Source organism: Lissotriton vulgaris, chromosome 11, assembly GCF_964263255.1.
Source record: "Lissotriton vulgaris chromosome 11, aLisVul1.2, whole genome shotgun sequence".
NCBI classification, from domain to species: Eukaryota; Metazoa; Chordata; class Amphibia; order Caudata; family Salamandridae; genus Lissotriton; species Lissotriton vulgaris.
The window spans coordinates 343,331,178-343,346,703 of NC_141699.1; the positions used below are offsets into that span (position 1 = coordinate 343,331,178).

At 46.4% G+C, this 15,526-nt stretch overlaps 1 protein-coding gene across 1 annotated transcript in view; it reads right to left on the reverse strand.

Moving 5' to 3' along the window:
• ZNRF3 (zinc and ring finger 3) overlaps positions 1–6,712 on the reverse strand; it is a 244,624-nt gene extending 237,912 nt beyond the window's left edge. The window contains exon 1 of the mRNA XM_086942470.1: positions 6,124–6,712. Within this exon, the coding sequence (XP_086798596.1) occupies positions 6,124–6,351 (228 nt within the window). The 5' untranslated portion in view covers positions 6,352–6,712. The remainder of the gene's footprint in view (positions 1–6,123) is intronic.
• Positions 6,713–15,526: the final 8,814 nt, after the last annotated feature.

Below are 15,526 nucleotides of genomic sequence, written 5' to 3' on the forward strand. Positions count from 1 at the left end.
CCAAATTGATTGACATGGCCAGTGCACATCAATCTGAAGCAGCAATACAGGAGATAAAGGTCCATACAGTCTCAATATGGAAGTTGGCTTGCTACCTGAATGTATCAAAGAGAATTCCTCTCCTTAAGATGGCATGTCTGTCAAACAGGTGACACCATAAGCAGCAGATCTACCATAACCTCCAGCCATGGCAGATCACCTTAGAGCGTATCTATCTCGGTCCTGAAGAAGCCAAATGAGGGCTACCCTCAAGTCATAGAAATCTATGAGGTGGCCAAAGCCATTGCAGATACCAACCATGTCCGACAGATGCCATCTTAAGGTAAGTGGCTATCTCGGGCCCAAACCATGCCCGACAGGTGCCAAAAAGTAAAAAGCTACAGAAGCCTCCAACTAGATTTGACAAGAGCCACTATAAAAAGCTGAATTCTCTCAACATCTTACTTCTCCCATCAGATATCACCTTAAATCAATGGGGCAGTTTCAGTGTGAGAGCCAATTAAACACAACTGGCATGTACAACATAGGAGAACTTGTGTGGATCATATCATCAGTATTAATAGGACACCTTGCCCCACTTCCCCTCAGGGACCGGAAAAACGTACATGGCTTTAAAGATATTCCAAACCCCACTTGATATACCTTCATTAGAGACCAATTATAGTAAAGAGAATAACTTCTAATGATAAAAAACACAAAATGTTGTCCAGAACAAGATTTCATAGGAGAAAGGGAGTGTCTGCTTCCAGTACATCACCAGCATTGTAGAAGCAGATGCCCTTGAAACTTGAATTTAACTTAAAACAAGGAACAGGCACTCCACAGCAGATGTGCCTAAGGAAACACTCAAGCTACTTTGAGTGTTCTGATATTCTTCAGGCTGCTGACCTTTGCCCTGGGCCCAGGCCTAGACAACATCCTTCATGGCATCTGACCTTTACTGTGGGCGGATGCTAATGCATGAATTTATTAGACCATTACTATGAGGGCTGACAACAATTACAGGCCCACAACAAACTACTGGTTCAAAGGCACAGGATTAGTGCGAGGAAGTTTACCATCCTTCACAGGACCGTCTGGGGAATCTAGCTATGCCCGGACAGCCTCAAGGTGGATTGCAAGCCGATCCTGGTGTAATAAGATATGGTGGGAACATACAGTACGGATGTCTCCAAAACCCATACTTCTTAGTTGGAGCTGTGAACTGCATGCTCATTTCAGGACATGCTCCATCTTGGGCATCCCCGCTCCAATCTGAGCAATCTGTGGTAGCACACACCTTGGAGAGCTTTTAATTCTGGAAGCGTTCAGCACCCCCTAACTTCATCCCCGGCACTCCAGATAACTTATTAAAATCTTTAATGTTTGCCACCCTTAAATTAAATTCTTCTGATTTGAGCAATTCAACAAAACAAATTAAAAATTCGGTATGGATAATGAAGATTTCAATGTATTGAATGCATAGTAAATAATTCTGGACAGCCGACTAGTTTCGCCTCTGCTGGCGATCAAGCCTGAGGCTTTTTCAGGCTCTTGGTTAACATTCACGGACTACGTGCAACTCCAGGTCTCACAATAATTACATGTGTAGGCATCCACGTAGGGAACTAGGTTCTAGACTTCCCTGTACACAGACCAGTATGTTACAATGCCTGCTCGTGCTCAGTTATTAAATTGGATGCAGGGACAAATCTCCTTGGTGAGGGCACAACCCTGATGGTATCAGAACACTGCAGAGAGCCGAACAATTAACAGCAAAGAAACAAGCATTTATCAGTTTAATCCACACTTCAAGAAACTGCAGGTCCCAGCACATCGTTTGCGGTCTACATGAAACCCTGAGGCACAGTCACTAACCAGCCTCCACCCCCAAGCCTGTCCTATCACATCTACTACAAGGTCGCCAAAGACCTCCTGGCGTCCCAAACCCTCCACCACCCATTTAGTCAAAGACCATCCACTGCCAGGCTAAGCGGTGAAACCACTGGAGACTGAGCCAATAACCCACCAACCACAACAGTCACAAACACGTCCACTCCAAAGCCACAGAATAACCCAGGGTCCATCCAATGCCTCTTAGACTGTAACCTTATGCAGATGCAGGCAAATCCGCTGCAAGGTAACCCGGGACTTGAGCCACTCAATAAAGGACCTAAAACATAGGAGCGTTCAGGAGAAAGGCTGCCTTCCATGGGTACCATTAACCCACGCACTGTCCCACCACAGGGCTAGAGATTGTGCAATGAGGAAAGCCTCCCTGTGGTGGGGCACCTGCCTTTGCCACATTTCATTGCTGCCTCTACTACCAGTCCCGTGCCCGAAATCCTTAGCACCCTTGCCCCATGCCCTGGTTACAAACATCTGGGCAACTTCCCGTGGTATTCTGATGAAGGGATTGTTTTAAGTTTATTTATTTATTTGCATAGTTTGTTTAAACCATTGCATTACAAAAATATTTCATTTTAAAACAATATATAGGTATGAAGGGACTGAACTTCACGAAATCTCCAGCACCCAGTATTTCTCTGGAGTTGGTGCATTCACTAGTCTAAGATTCGTCACGTATGTGGCACACATGGCATGATCTTGGAAGCCACCTCGAAAACCGCTTGCTCTCGATAGGTATCCAGGCCTAGTTATGCTTTTCTTCTTCCTCCAGTTCTTGCAAGCAAAGACGTGGGGAGTATCACTCTGAACAGCCCCATGATCGAGGGGGTACCCAATGAAACAAGCGAGCCCCCTTGCCAAAGACTCACAGTTTATCCTTTCATGCTTTGGATTACGCTGGGCCAGTCTAGACAGCCCTGGGCACCCCGGAGAACGTGCCCCTCCTAACTGCGAGCTTAGCCTTTCAGAAAAACAGTGCCTGATTCTGTATTTGCAAAGGCCAGACGACCCCAAACCACTTTGCAATCCCCCTCGCGGCGTTAAAAAAATAAGTAGTATTAAAACAACACATTAACAACTTTTTGTGTTTTTTCAGCCCCAGAAGCTCGCCACCGCAGTGTGAAAGGCTCGCGCAGCTGAGTAAGGCCGGTCCTCGTGCGGAAGACGTCACAAGCAGCCGGGCAGCAAATTGCATCCTTAAGGCCATAGGTACAACTGGGTCCTGCTGCACAGCACTGAAAGAACCCCTGCCCCGTGGCCCAACGCGGAGTTCCCGCCTCTGAAGCCCCACCTCATACCCCCGCACACCTCTGCACGGGGGGCGGCACAGCAGGCCAAACACAGCTTTCCCAGCGGTTCCAGGTGCAGCGCAGCCGTGCGTGCAGAGCAGGACGCTGGCTGCAGCTTCGACTTTGAGACATGGCTAAGTGCCCCCACCTGACCTCCCCCTTGAGAGCGGCCACACAGACCCGCTGGCTGTCTCAAAGCAGGGCTCGTCCAGAGAGAGACACACTCTTGGAAGTGCATCTCACAGGATGTCAGTGAGACCACTGTTAGGCATCAGGACACGCCGTCTCTCTTGGTCCGAGCGAGACCCAGGTCAAGGGTCACATCCTCCGCGGTCTACTGTAAAGATAACATCCCGTGCCACATTAAAGCGCATCAAGGACTGGTCAGGAAAGTAAGCGCTATATAAATATTATTATAGAGGATGAAATCTATCTCATGGTGAGGCCACGTCCAGTATCAGTTCCCTGGCTATCTATCAGTGAGAGAAACACCCGCACTAGGGATCACGCTCAGCTCCACGCCAGCCTCAATAGCCCCCACCCCACCATTTACCCCAATGCAGTGCATGGAAAGCTCTAAATCTAGGAACGCTTTGGGGGTGCTGTTACTCACTAAAGTGCAGTGCACTTTTTTTGTGCACGCATTATACGGTGCTCCGGGGTCTCTGCAGTTATTATACCACAGGCTGGAGTAAAGGACCCCACACCCCTAGGTGTTCTACGCCCCCCAACATACAACCCAAACCGGCCAACTTTCCCCGAAATGCAGTGCAATTCCGTGTGCTCAAAGCCAATGCTCTGAGCCCCGGCAGTTCGGTGCCCCTAATTAAATCCAACCCCCTCTAGTCCTAGACACACGTAGGTGCTCCGGGCCCCCATGTAGCGCTGCGCCGCCTAGACTCCGGTGTAGCGCTGTGCAATCGGCGTCCCTAACGTAGCCCTCGGAGGCCGCCCCTTCCCTGACGCGCTGTCTCATTCCTGCTCTCTGAGATCAGCGGGCACTGCCAGCCTCTTATTGTGAATGAGTCCCACATGCCAGTCCCACTCCAGAAGCCATCTTGTGTCAGGGCAAGCTGTACCCCGGCCCAGCCTTGCAAACTGGCAGCTTCAGCAGGGGGTACATCTCGCTTCGGGGGAGTTATGGGGAGGGGGGGGGGGGCGAGAATTACACACCTGCCTCCCCTGTGGCACGCAAAACACGTCCTTAGATTAAGCACAAAAACAGAAATCGCCCGGGGGCACACAACCTGCTGCTCTCTACCAGAGGCGCACAAGCTGCAGATGTCACATGTAATAAATACACGTGTGCCGCGAGGGTACATGGCACGGGGGTGGAAGTACAGCTCTCCTTGGCCGCATCACGTGCACGCCTCTCCTAAACTGTGTGTGGAAGTGCAAACTATACATGGGGTGTATTTTTGTAGCCTCCCACCTCTACAGAATCAGTGTTAAATAAAAGGTGTGGCTCGCCCGGGGTGCATTGTATAAAGCTTATTGCACTGTATACACAAGTATGTATATTTATTTATTTAACGTTTATATAGCGCTAGCTTGACCCGTAAGTATAAGAGCGCTTTACATACACATAGTAAACAGCACAAGGATAGTACATTACGTAGTAGGCAAACCACAGAAAAAAAATACAGCATTGGAAGTAAATATGCAGTGGAGTGGAGGGGGAGAGTGCAATAAAAGGAAAGGCGAGAGTGACGTGGTCCGGTCACCCACTATTCTAGAGCGTCCAGAGAGAGAGGAGACAACTCGGATGAAGAAGGCTAGGTTGATTTACGTTGGTCATGATAGCATTTGCTGAGGAGATTGAGTTTGTACAAACATTCGTTTTCTTTAATGATATGTTCACAATAGGCAGATAACTCCAGTAGGTGCCCACAACGCATCTGCCACCCGTGGACATGTTTTATGCGGCTATCCACTATTCATCTCTCCAGGTGTCACACTGGACAGGGCTCCCACTTCGGAAGAAACCTGCAGGTTTGCCTTAGGATGCAACACATGTCCATCTCTCCTGTGGTACGCACACAAAGCAGATTACACTTACAAGCACACAATCTATGCACTCTCTTAGGACTACAGCATATTAAGACGTTTCTCCGATCACACATTTGTGTAGATCTTCTACGGAGATTACACTATGTGCAGCTGCCCCCTGAAGGTACGCAATGTGCGGGCTTCTCCCAGGTATACACACAAAACGTATGAGGCGAGCGAATCCACAACATGATGCACGGCACACAATACACATTTCTTTACAGGAACACACATTGAGCAGGTTTCTCAAGATGCACAGCACGGGTGCAGAAGTTCGCTCTGCGAGAATCGGTCTCTCCCAAGGGCACAAAATAAACGTGTGTGTGTGTATGGGAGGGGGCGGGAGGTGTGTTGCATTCTATGCAGGTTCGCAAACCTCATTTGTTACGCGGACACAAAATGCCAGTTCTCCCCGGAGTACAAAATAAAAATACATATTTCAAGAGTGTGTTTGGGTGGTGTTTAATTGCCCCCGGGGTCCCGTCCACCCTGCTGCTCAAGGGGGGTGTTGTAATGCTTCATGCAAGGATGGGTGACCCTAGACAAAAGTCTTGCACACTCACTACTCCAGCAAGTTTTCTTCAAAGGGGGGGGGGGGGGGGGGGAGTGGAGCGTGTGTGTATGTGTATATATATATATATATATTTAGACACAGGAATATCTCGGGCGTTGCTTCTTTGATGTGACTTGGAGGTCTCCATGTGTGGCTCAATGGGGTCTTCTCAGTGATAGGGGTGTCTCCTGTGCGACTTTGTTTAGGGGGTGGTGTCTAGCGGGGTCTCGTTGCACCTTAGCACGGGAGACCTGCCTCCTATGTCGGCACTGGGGCGATTGCTTTGACTACAGGAGAGCCTCCTGCGAGACTCCAGAGGGGAGGGAGGCAGCACGCGGCTCTTACCTGCACGATCTCTCCCTCCGCGCTGATAGTTGCCCCCGCCGTGCTGAACTTGCCCTGCAGGCCGGTGGTGTAAGTAGTGTAGTCCCCGTTGGGGCTGGACTCGAACAGCACTACCTCCACGAAGGCGGCCTCCCTGGCCCGGGCGGCCGGGGGGCCCAGGGGCGCCCCCAGCACCAGCAGCAGAAGCGGCAGCAGGGCCCCTGAGGGCCCCCCTTTCCGGACCTTCATCGCGTGGGTCCCTCCCGGGACATGTTCGCTGGGCTGCAGCGGGGGTGCTGTGCCCCCTCCTGGCGCCGGGTGCAAAAAATGCCTCTTCCTCCTGGGCTCCGTTGCAATACCAAACAACCGGGGAAAAAAAACCAAATAAATCACCAAAAAAAACAAAACCGCGGAGCTGGAAGCGAGAAGTGAGAGGGAGCAGAAGTGGGGGTGTGCGGGGGGAGGGGCGGTTGCAATCGATAGCGGAGAGCGGTGCGGGAACGTGTTTATTTCACCAGTACAGCTTTGTCAATTACACGAGCTGGGCTCACTCCTCCCCCGGCTCCGAGGCTCCCTGCTTCTGTACCCAGGCCTCCGCGGCCTCCTCCCCGCCGCGCGGCAGCCCTTTCATCCTTCACACGTGATCCCGCTTCTTTCCAACCAAAAGGGGTTATCTCCGCCCACCGAGCTCCCTGACCCTTCCCTTTCCACTCCCAGGGAGGGAGAGAGGGGGGGCTGTGAGAGAAGGAGGGAGCTGGGAGGAGGAGGAGAGATCAAGAGACAGCGTGTCTCTGAGATCAAGAGAAACCTGGGATCCCGGCCTCTCCCTCCGCCCGCCACATCAAAGGGCACGGATCCGCCGCCTGCCGCGCCGGCGGACTGCAGGAGCCGCGGATCTGAACCATGAATAGCACCGGAGCGCCCGGGACCCGCGAATCCCCGGTCCCGCGGATCAAGATAGCAACAGGGCTGCTTTGCACCCAAGCCCGCGATGTCTGCAGCTGCTCGCTCCACAGAGGGTCCTTGCACCCAGGACCAAGCGCAACCCCGGAAGTCCGCCTTGATGGCGCTCGCAGTCCAAGAGGGAACTCCCGTGCCCAATACCACGCACCAAACCACTTCCATTACTCACAACGGTGCCAGCCATTGCTAACTTCACTGTGGGTGATGTCATTTTGCCCGTTCACAAGGAACACACCTATTTACAAATAGCCCCATCAAGTGTCAAATTGTACAATGAGAGTGCGTGATATTTTGTACAAACATTTTTTTCATGTTTTTTAAATGAGATTGAAGAGGGCCAAGCAGCTTTTTCCAAAAATAAGGTTTGCAAAACCTTGACAAAGCATGCATAAACAGCCAAAATGCTGGCGACCAACACCAAGCCTATTGGCTTTACATGTCATTTTTTCTATTGACTTATTTTGGTATTCACTACAGTACAGTTATTCTAATATATGTAAGATGTTTGCTTATGCTCAGTTCGTATTTGTTCAATTTTTTGTAAAGCACTTTGTTACCCTATTATTCCATTCTGTTTAAAACCTCAAGTGCACATAAAACCTCCTGAATCTCTGCTCTCCGGTGACTCTCTGTTAGCCTCCCTCAAAGGGACCGACCTGCTCTCTAGGTCCCCTCTCTGCACTTCCACTCATAGAGAACAAACCGCATCCCAGCATTTCAGACCAAAAGAACAGTTTAGAAACTCTCCTCTCCCTCTCTGCCTGGGTCTCTGCTGTCCCCTGCACTCCCAGGCCAAGATCACCACCAGACCTCTCTTGTGTCCCCTGCACGCTAAGGATGCATCTAGCAATCTGTACTCCCCTTTATTTCTCAGGCCAAGCAAGCAGCCTTTCACCCCTGAGACCAAGACAGCAGTCTAAACTGTTCACCGGGCTGCAGATTTGAACCCTCATGCCAAGTCGCCCAGCAACTGGTGGGATTATTTATCGCACCTTATAAAATCTGACTCAGCGGAGTAGGAATTTATTGTATGCGATAAACACCACACACTTATGAGATTTTAGGGATGAACATGCACACTTTGATGCTTACCTCACCAAAAGCTGCATGTTCCTGTAAATTCAAGGCATTATCCCTATTTATCGCAAAACTCATAATTACAGTGTGCACTATAACAGCAGTTACCACACACATCACGGTTCACAGGGCTATTCATAATAAGGCCCCAAGAGAGCGCTCTTCTCTCTGTGCACCCACAGACCAAGGGCCGGCCCATGCACACCATATCAACAGAGCAGATGTTTTTTTTTCCTTTCTTCCTCTATCTTTTTCCTTTCTTTTTTCTCTTCCTATATTGTACTATTCCCCCTCTTTGAATTGATTGCTTTCTCTCTATATTGATGATTTTGTAAGTTTCATTATGGCAATCTTTCTTTTCAATAAAGTTCTCTTTAAAACTTAAACAGAGCAGATGTGAATCATTGCCCTTCTTCTCCAAACTGAGGATACAAAAACAGGCTGGGATTCACTATTCTGTGCCTGCCCGCTCCCCAAGATCAAGACTGCAGTCTAGCATCTCTTCTGCCACCCTGCATTCCCAAATCGAGTCAGCACCCTAGGACCCCAGTGGTCTGGACCATTTGAGAAACCCAGGCTCTTTGCTCCTCCTATCCTGTGGTAAAATCTGTTCCCCCTTCTCCATCTCAGACCAAAGAAGGAATCCGCATCTCTGTTACCCAAGGCAAGTAGAAGACGCTGCGGTAACCGCACCACTAGTGAAGAACATGGATCTCTCTGTCAACGGCACACATTACAATAGAACAAAATTCAAAAATACACAAGTTTTTATATGTACATAAAATACAGACCCATTTTCTGAATAATATTAATCAGAAAATTAATATTAATATATAACAATGATAAACAAAAAGGGGCTGTTAGATGGGTCTTGTCCCATCTAAAAGCCACTTTTTGGTTATCATCGTTATGTATGTCTTTTGAGACCTGTATTAATCAGAACATTTTTGTTGCCTGTATTTTATGTACATATAGAAACTTGTGTATTTTTGTATTTCGTTCTAGTGTCATTTATGTTTGTTCGTATTCTAATGAAAATATGTCTCAATACAGTAATCTTTATGAATTATATCTTGACACATTTTTATGTCCCCCCCCCTCTATATTCCTTTATAAATTCTACGTCTAAATATGTTTATTTCCTTGTCATTTTTTACTTTTGTATGCATGGTGCTCAAAATTGCCTGAAAGGTAGTATATATGGGATATATGCAAATTAAAAGAAAGAGATCAAAAATAGGTAGAAACCAAAAACTTTAACATCACTTTAAAGAACCTATTCACAAATGTAGCTTGGAGTACATAAAGTAGCACTACGCTAATACACTTTTAAATACTTTTACATACCTTTGTGAAATAGCTACAAAACATCTAAAATGCGAATAAAAAGTTAATAATCGGGGACTAGTCATATATAATTAGAAAGGACTCTTTGAGCTTTTACTGACAGAGTTGGACGTTTTGGAACTGATTTATAAAGTCATGCAAGACTATGTAAATGAGTTGTCCTACTACTAATACTCATAAATGCTTGTGTGACATGGACCTTAACAGGTCTAAAAAGCTAGCTAATGTTTTTTCTAGACAGTCTTAGTGTAAAAAAGTAGAAACTCCTGTAATTATAATACAACAACCTAAAAGTGGCTGGGCCAACTCTGAGCTGAGTCCGTGCCATGTAAATCAAAATTCCAAAGTTTGCTCTAAGGATAAGTGGTACGGCCACCCAACGTTCCAAGGTTTGTAAATGGAATACCCAAATAAAAATACAAACAAAATCTTATTCTGAGCAAATGTCCATTCCAAAGTAAATCCAGAAGTCCGTAGTTATGGTATTTTCTTTGTTTTATTCCAAATTCCATAATTCCAAATAGGTAATATCACAGCCAGTCTGAACAGATTGCAGCAAACACGTGTTTCATCTCATGGATAATTTCCACCGACTTTATCAGGGCAAATAAGTCATTATCAAGTTCAATCCTCAGTAGTAAAACATAGATTTTCAGAAGCACCTGCAAACGTTGGGGAGAGGGCTCCTCATGGTATCTCTGCATCTATCTAGATGCAGAGATACCATGAGGGAACACTCTCCACATTGTATGCACTTCAAGGTACTTTTTTCAATTTGACCAGTGCATAGATCTATATATGCAGCTGTACAGGCTCCTCACACTCCTTGCTTAGAAGTGGATGCATCCTGATACAATGTTGCATCCCTACTATGATGACACTCCATGATAAAACAAGCATCTGCAATGCCAATAGGTTTGGCTTATGAATGTACTGTCAAGCTAGACCTAAAAATCCATGTAGGTTAATGACTCCGCTCCTCCCATCTGTACTGCTGCCAGAGAAAAACACCATAACCAATCTAGTTATTTAAGACACTTTATTAAAATGACATAGTCATGTGTGAGCCCTTCAAAGTTCAACTTCAGCCTGCTGTATAAATAAACAAAAAAATCACAGCTGTGTGGAGGGCAAGCACTATTTTTGTGGAAGCACACAACTTCTGCCCATTCAAAAAAAATAGATACTTGTATAGCGCACTACTCACCCACAAGGGTCTCAAGGCGCTCGTACGAATACCGCTGTGGAACCTATCCTGGCTATTCCTGTGAGGTGTCCACTCCTGGGCACCCCCAAGGTGGGAGGTCAGGCATCCTTAGCGTTGTGGGGGCCGTTGTGTAGATTAAGCAAGCTATTGCCCAGAGTTGCAGAGTGGGACCCATGATTGGAATAGGCACCGAGGCGAGAATTATCAGGTCGGTGGATTTCTGAGCCCAAGACCCGCCGAGGCGGGGAATTGAACCCTGGTCCCGGGCTAAACCTCTGCATCAGGGTCTGCCGCTCTAACCATTGAGCCACACTTCAAATCATGTACTCCTGGCTCACAACGTGTGGGCAGAGCCAAAGCCCTTTCTAGTAATGCTCACATAATTGTGTGGCAACAGCTGCATAGTCAAGCGAGACCATAATACTGACATCTCCATGGAAGTATTCCAAAGGGAGCAGGTACAGAACCCTAGCTCTTTTTCCAGCCAACCACTTCACGAAACTCTCCAAGACAGGCATATTAGCACACTTTAAGTTTATAACGTTAAAGCCATATTTTGTAAAACGTTTTAAACATCCCGTTACAGTTTGAATTATATAATTTATATGCAGTTATAATGCAATCACATATTTATAGATGTTTGCAGTTTGTAGGAATTGTTTTAGATGGCTTTATTTTAGATGTGTGCTGAGGGCAGACATCACAAAGCTATTTTGTAGCCCTGGGGAGTTGTTATTGTACTTCAGTGCACTTTTCAATGTTACATTGTGGCACGGGAGCTGCTGGATACCCCTTCTGCTTCTTGTGATCAAAATAAACCACTTTAGCATGTCTAGAACGGAAACAATGTGTGCAGCATCTGAAAGACTCTGCTATTTTCGGTGATTTGGGAGGACGCATTTTGGTAGATGAAGCTTCACAGAATCTTTCAGCCAGACAGGCCGCTAATTGTGGGGAAAAAATATGCACAGTAATTCACCATCACTAATAAACAGTCTTAAATATGGTACACTAATACCTCACCTGGTAACATCTCACAGTCCTGTACTGTATTACTACGTTAAGGGTCCACAGGGCTTCACCCATACTGAGGCGAGTGCCATTTTAAGAATTTTTGGGCCCCTTCAAAACATATTTTGAGGGCCCCTATATAGAACAAATGTGTTTTTTATTAACCATTTCCTGCTAATTCAAGTCCACGTTCCAAACTATACTACATTATATGTTACATTTTAACATAGTTCCGTTTCTCAGGGGTCCCTTGGAAGGTGGTGGCCCCGTGACAATTGCACACTTTACCCTTGCCTTAAAACGTCTCTGACTGAGACCAAAATTATTGTTTTTTATTTAACACGTACATCTTTACAGCAACATGACGGCCAGAACTGCCAACTTTAGAACTGAGGAACGAGGTTTGAGTCTCCGCGTCTACTCAACATCCATGATTCTGGGCAAATCAAATAATCTCCCTGTGCCCACACCCCCACACCTCAAAAAAGAATGTGTCCTTGTGTAAAGTAACTTTTGCTTATGTAAAGAGATCCAATTCCTTCAGTTCGAGCTATACAAAACTGCAAAGAGAAAAAAAACAAGCATTGGCATAGCCAATAGGTCTTGCCGTTGGGACCTTATACGTGTTTAGCCATGCAGCACATTATCAGACAACCCAATGCATCACAAAACTTAAAATAAAAAAATGGAGCAGGTGAAACTAGAGAGAGTTGCTGTCTGGTCCTGGTGAGGTTGATCACAACTACATTAGTGGTGAATATGAGGATGACAAGGGCTTCACTTCTGCTGAGTAATAGATAAGAAGGGATGGAGAAGAGGGGAATATGAGGATGAGAAGGGCCACACTAGTTGTGGAGGTGAGATTGATGCAGGCAGTACTAGTTGTAAAGGGGAGAATGAAGACGGCTACTGTAGCGGTGAAGGTGATAATGAAGAGGGGTGGACATGTGATGAAGGTATTGAAATGTGGAGGGCTGCCCTAGCGGTGGAGGTAAAGGGAAAGGGGGTTGCACCAGTGGTAAAGGTAAGAAGAGTTGGGATGCACTACTGGTGAAAATGAGGTTGAGTAGGGCTTCAGTAGTGGTGAGGGTGAGGTTGTTCAAGGTTGCTGTGGTGCGAAAGTGATGATGGGTATAGCTGCACTAGTGGTGAAGGGAAAGCTGAAGAGGGGTGCACCTGTGGGGACAGATTGTGCAAGAAGGGCCACACTAGAGTGAAGATAAGGATAAATAGGTCTACACTAGAGCTAAAGGTGAGAATGAGGAGGGCTGCACTTCTGGTGAAGGTAAGGTAGAAGATGTGTACACCTGAGGTAATGTTAAGGATTAGTAGGGCTGTCCTAGAGTGAAAATGGGGATGAAGAGGGCTACACTGATGCTTTCGTGGAATTTTTGGCAATTCCGCGTTCTCTGCAGAACGCGAAATTATCCAAATTCCGTAAATTCCGCTAGCAGAACGGAATGTACCACCCAGGTATAGCAAGGAGACTTAAACTTCAAAAAGACCAGCATCAATGAGAATCTTGGCTAGAAAACTAGCAAGAAATATTCAGCACTAGAACAATTATATGTCAACCATTACAACGGTCATAAAATCAATGTATGTTTGTGCTGTGCAATTGCTTACATCTGTGCCTATTTATAGTGAACATGTGAAATACATCCATGTGCACTTGTGGCCTCCGAGGCCTTTCTGTTTGAGGGTTTGTTTCAGTGAGGCAACAACAAGTTATGATTGGAAATGCTTGAGCAAACACTTTTAACCACGTGGAATCCCTCTGGGGAACATTCCATTCTACTGGTTTTAGCTCATCAATGCTTTCACCTGAGATAAGTAACCATTTTCAGATCAATATTAAATGCACCACAAAGAAACAGTCCAGACCGAATCGCTGGCAGTGTCTCCTCTAGCAACCCCGAATCAATCATAAGGCCACCCATCACCGGTTCATAGAAAACATCTTAAAACAACCAGCTTCCACAACAAGAAACACAATATTACAAAAACAGCAAATTCACACTAAAAATAAAAGGAATTCAAACAATTGACCATTTTCCCTTTTACCACCCCCTCAGTCACAAAAGCACTTCAGCCAACCCATCAACCACCCAACAAAACCTCAACTTATTTTAGCCTTGCTAAGCCTCACTGTCAGGTGGAGCTGATATCCTGCACCTTAGGGTGCTGTTAGGAGTCTCTCCTTTATCAAACCTCTTTGTGTCAGCCATTGCGTCCTCCAACAAAATGGAGGTCTGTAACTAAATGGTGCGCCCTATACAGACGATACATCCCACCGTACCAGTTTTAGCTTCAGGTCCACAGTTATCACATAGCATGCGCTCAACTAGAGCAGCAGAAAGTACAGAATTCAGGAACACTGTTTGGTGTTCAAATTCAGAAAGATATCCCAGCCCCCCTGGTTATGAGGATGTTACACTGCGGAGTAGCCCCCAAAAGGTTGGTACTTGGTATTCAGTCATACTTTGACTTACCACATACAGTATGGGAAGAATTCCAGGTGCAGATCTCCACCAATGTTGAAAAGTGAGAACACTTATTTGCGATTGAGATTGCCAACACCTACACCTGGTTGTAGAGAAATTAGGGGCTACCTCCTGGACTCAGAGCACATGAAGACAGACCAGCAATGAACATTTCATATCATTATGATCCATTATACCGCCACCGCAACCATGGTGCATGCGGCGTGGTCAGCGGCACTGCCTATCCCAGTGTGTTGCTATGGTCATAGGAGCCTCAGGCTTTGCAAGAGAACAAGCCTAAAGGAAGCGCATGGAGAAAGGCAAAGGAAGGGAGTTTGACAGCAGCTTAGAATCACACTACTTTATCAGACTTCCTTACTTTTGGAGATATGCTTATTTAAATGTAAATCATGATCAATGCATATATTTCACATTACAGTCCCAGTTGCATCTGCGCTTCTACTAAAGTTCATATGGCAATTTCTGATTTACGTAGCAGCATTACAAACTTCCCTGCAGTCAGCACACATGGGAACACTGTGGCACTTTGGTTCCAATAATTATGATATGGCTGGCATTTCCAGCAGTGCAGGGGTGTTTGGACCACTCATGTCAGACCTAGGTAAGCAGTTGTAGGTGTCAAAGTATTGCAGTACTGCAGTTTAGCAGCACAATAGTGCCGGCATGGTCCTTTGACCGGGAGAAACCCTGGGGGACTCCAACTTCCTTGATGAGGTGTTAATGATCCCTCAAGATCAGCATGGGACAACAGAACATGCAGCAACAGTCCCTGGCTCTGCAGTGCAACGCGCTATATGAGGCAGTCACAGGACCCGGAAACAGCAGCTCTTGAGCACCCATGAAAATGCAAGGGAAACTAAACATGCACATTTCTTGGAAGTGCTGGTTCAGGCCATTGCTGCTGAAAATTATGGAAGCAGACAAGGGGATAATGGCAGTGCAAGCAAAGCGTGCGCCCCACTGTGTCCCGCCATCGCAGCCGCTACGGTGCATCACTGCTCATTCCAAACAAAAATAAAAAAGTTCCAAAGACACAAAATGTAATGTCAAATGTGGGTGAAGACAAATCCTGAGGCGATACTCCATGGGAGTTATCTTTTCAGAAAAAAGTGGCCATGTACCAACCATAATTATTTTAAAGCTACAATTTTTGAATGACACAGACAAAAGCCAATCCAAAGCAATGGGAGGAATCAAACACTACAAAGTGCTTATAATTCTATTTCTATTTCTTTTTAAAACATGTATAGACCTCGACAGCTGCCCCAGCCAAGGGGCGTCCCAGCGCTAACAGAAGAAGCAGCAGCGTTGCCAC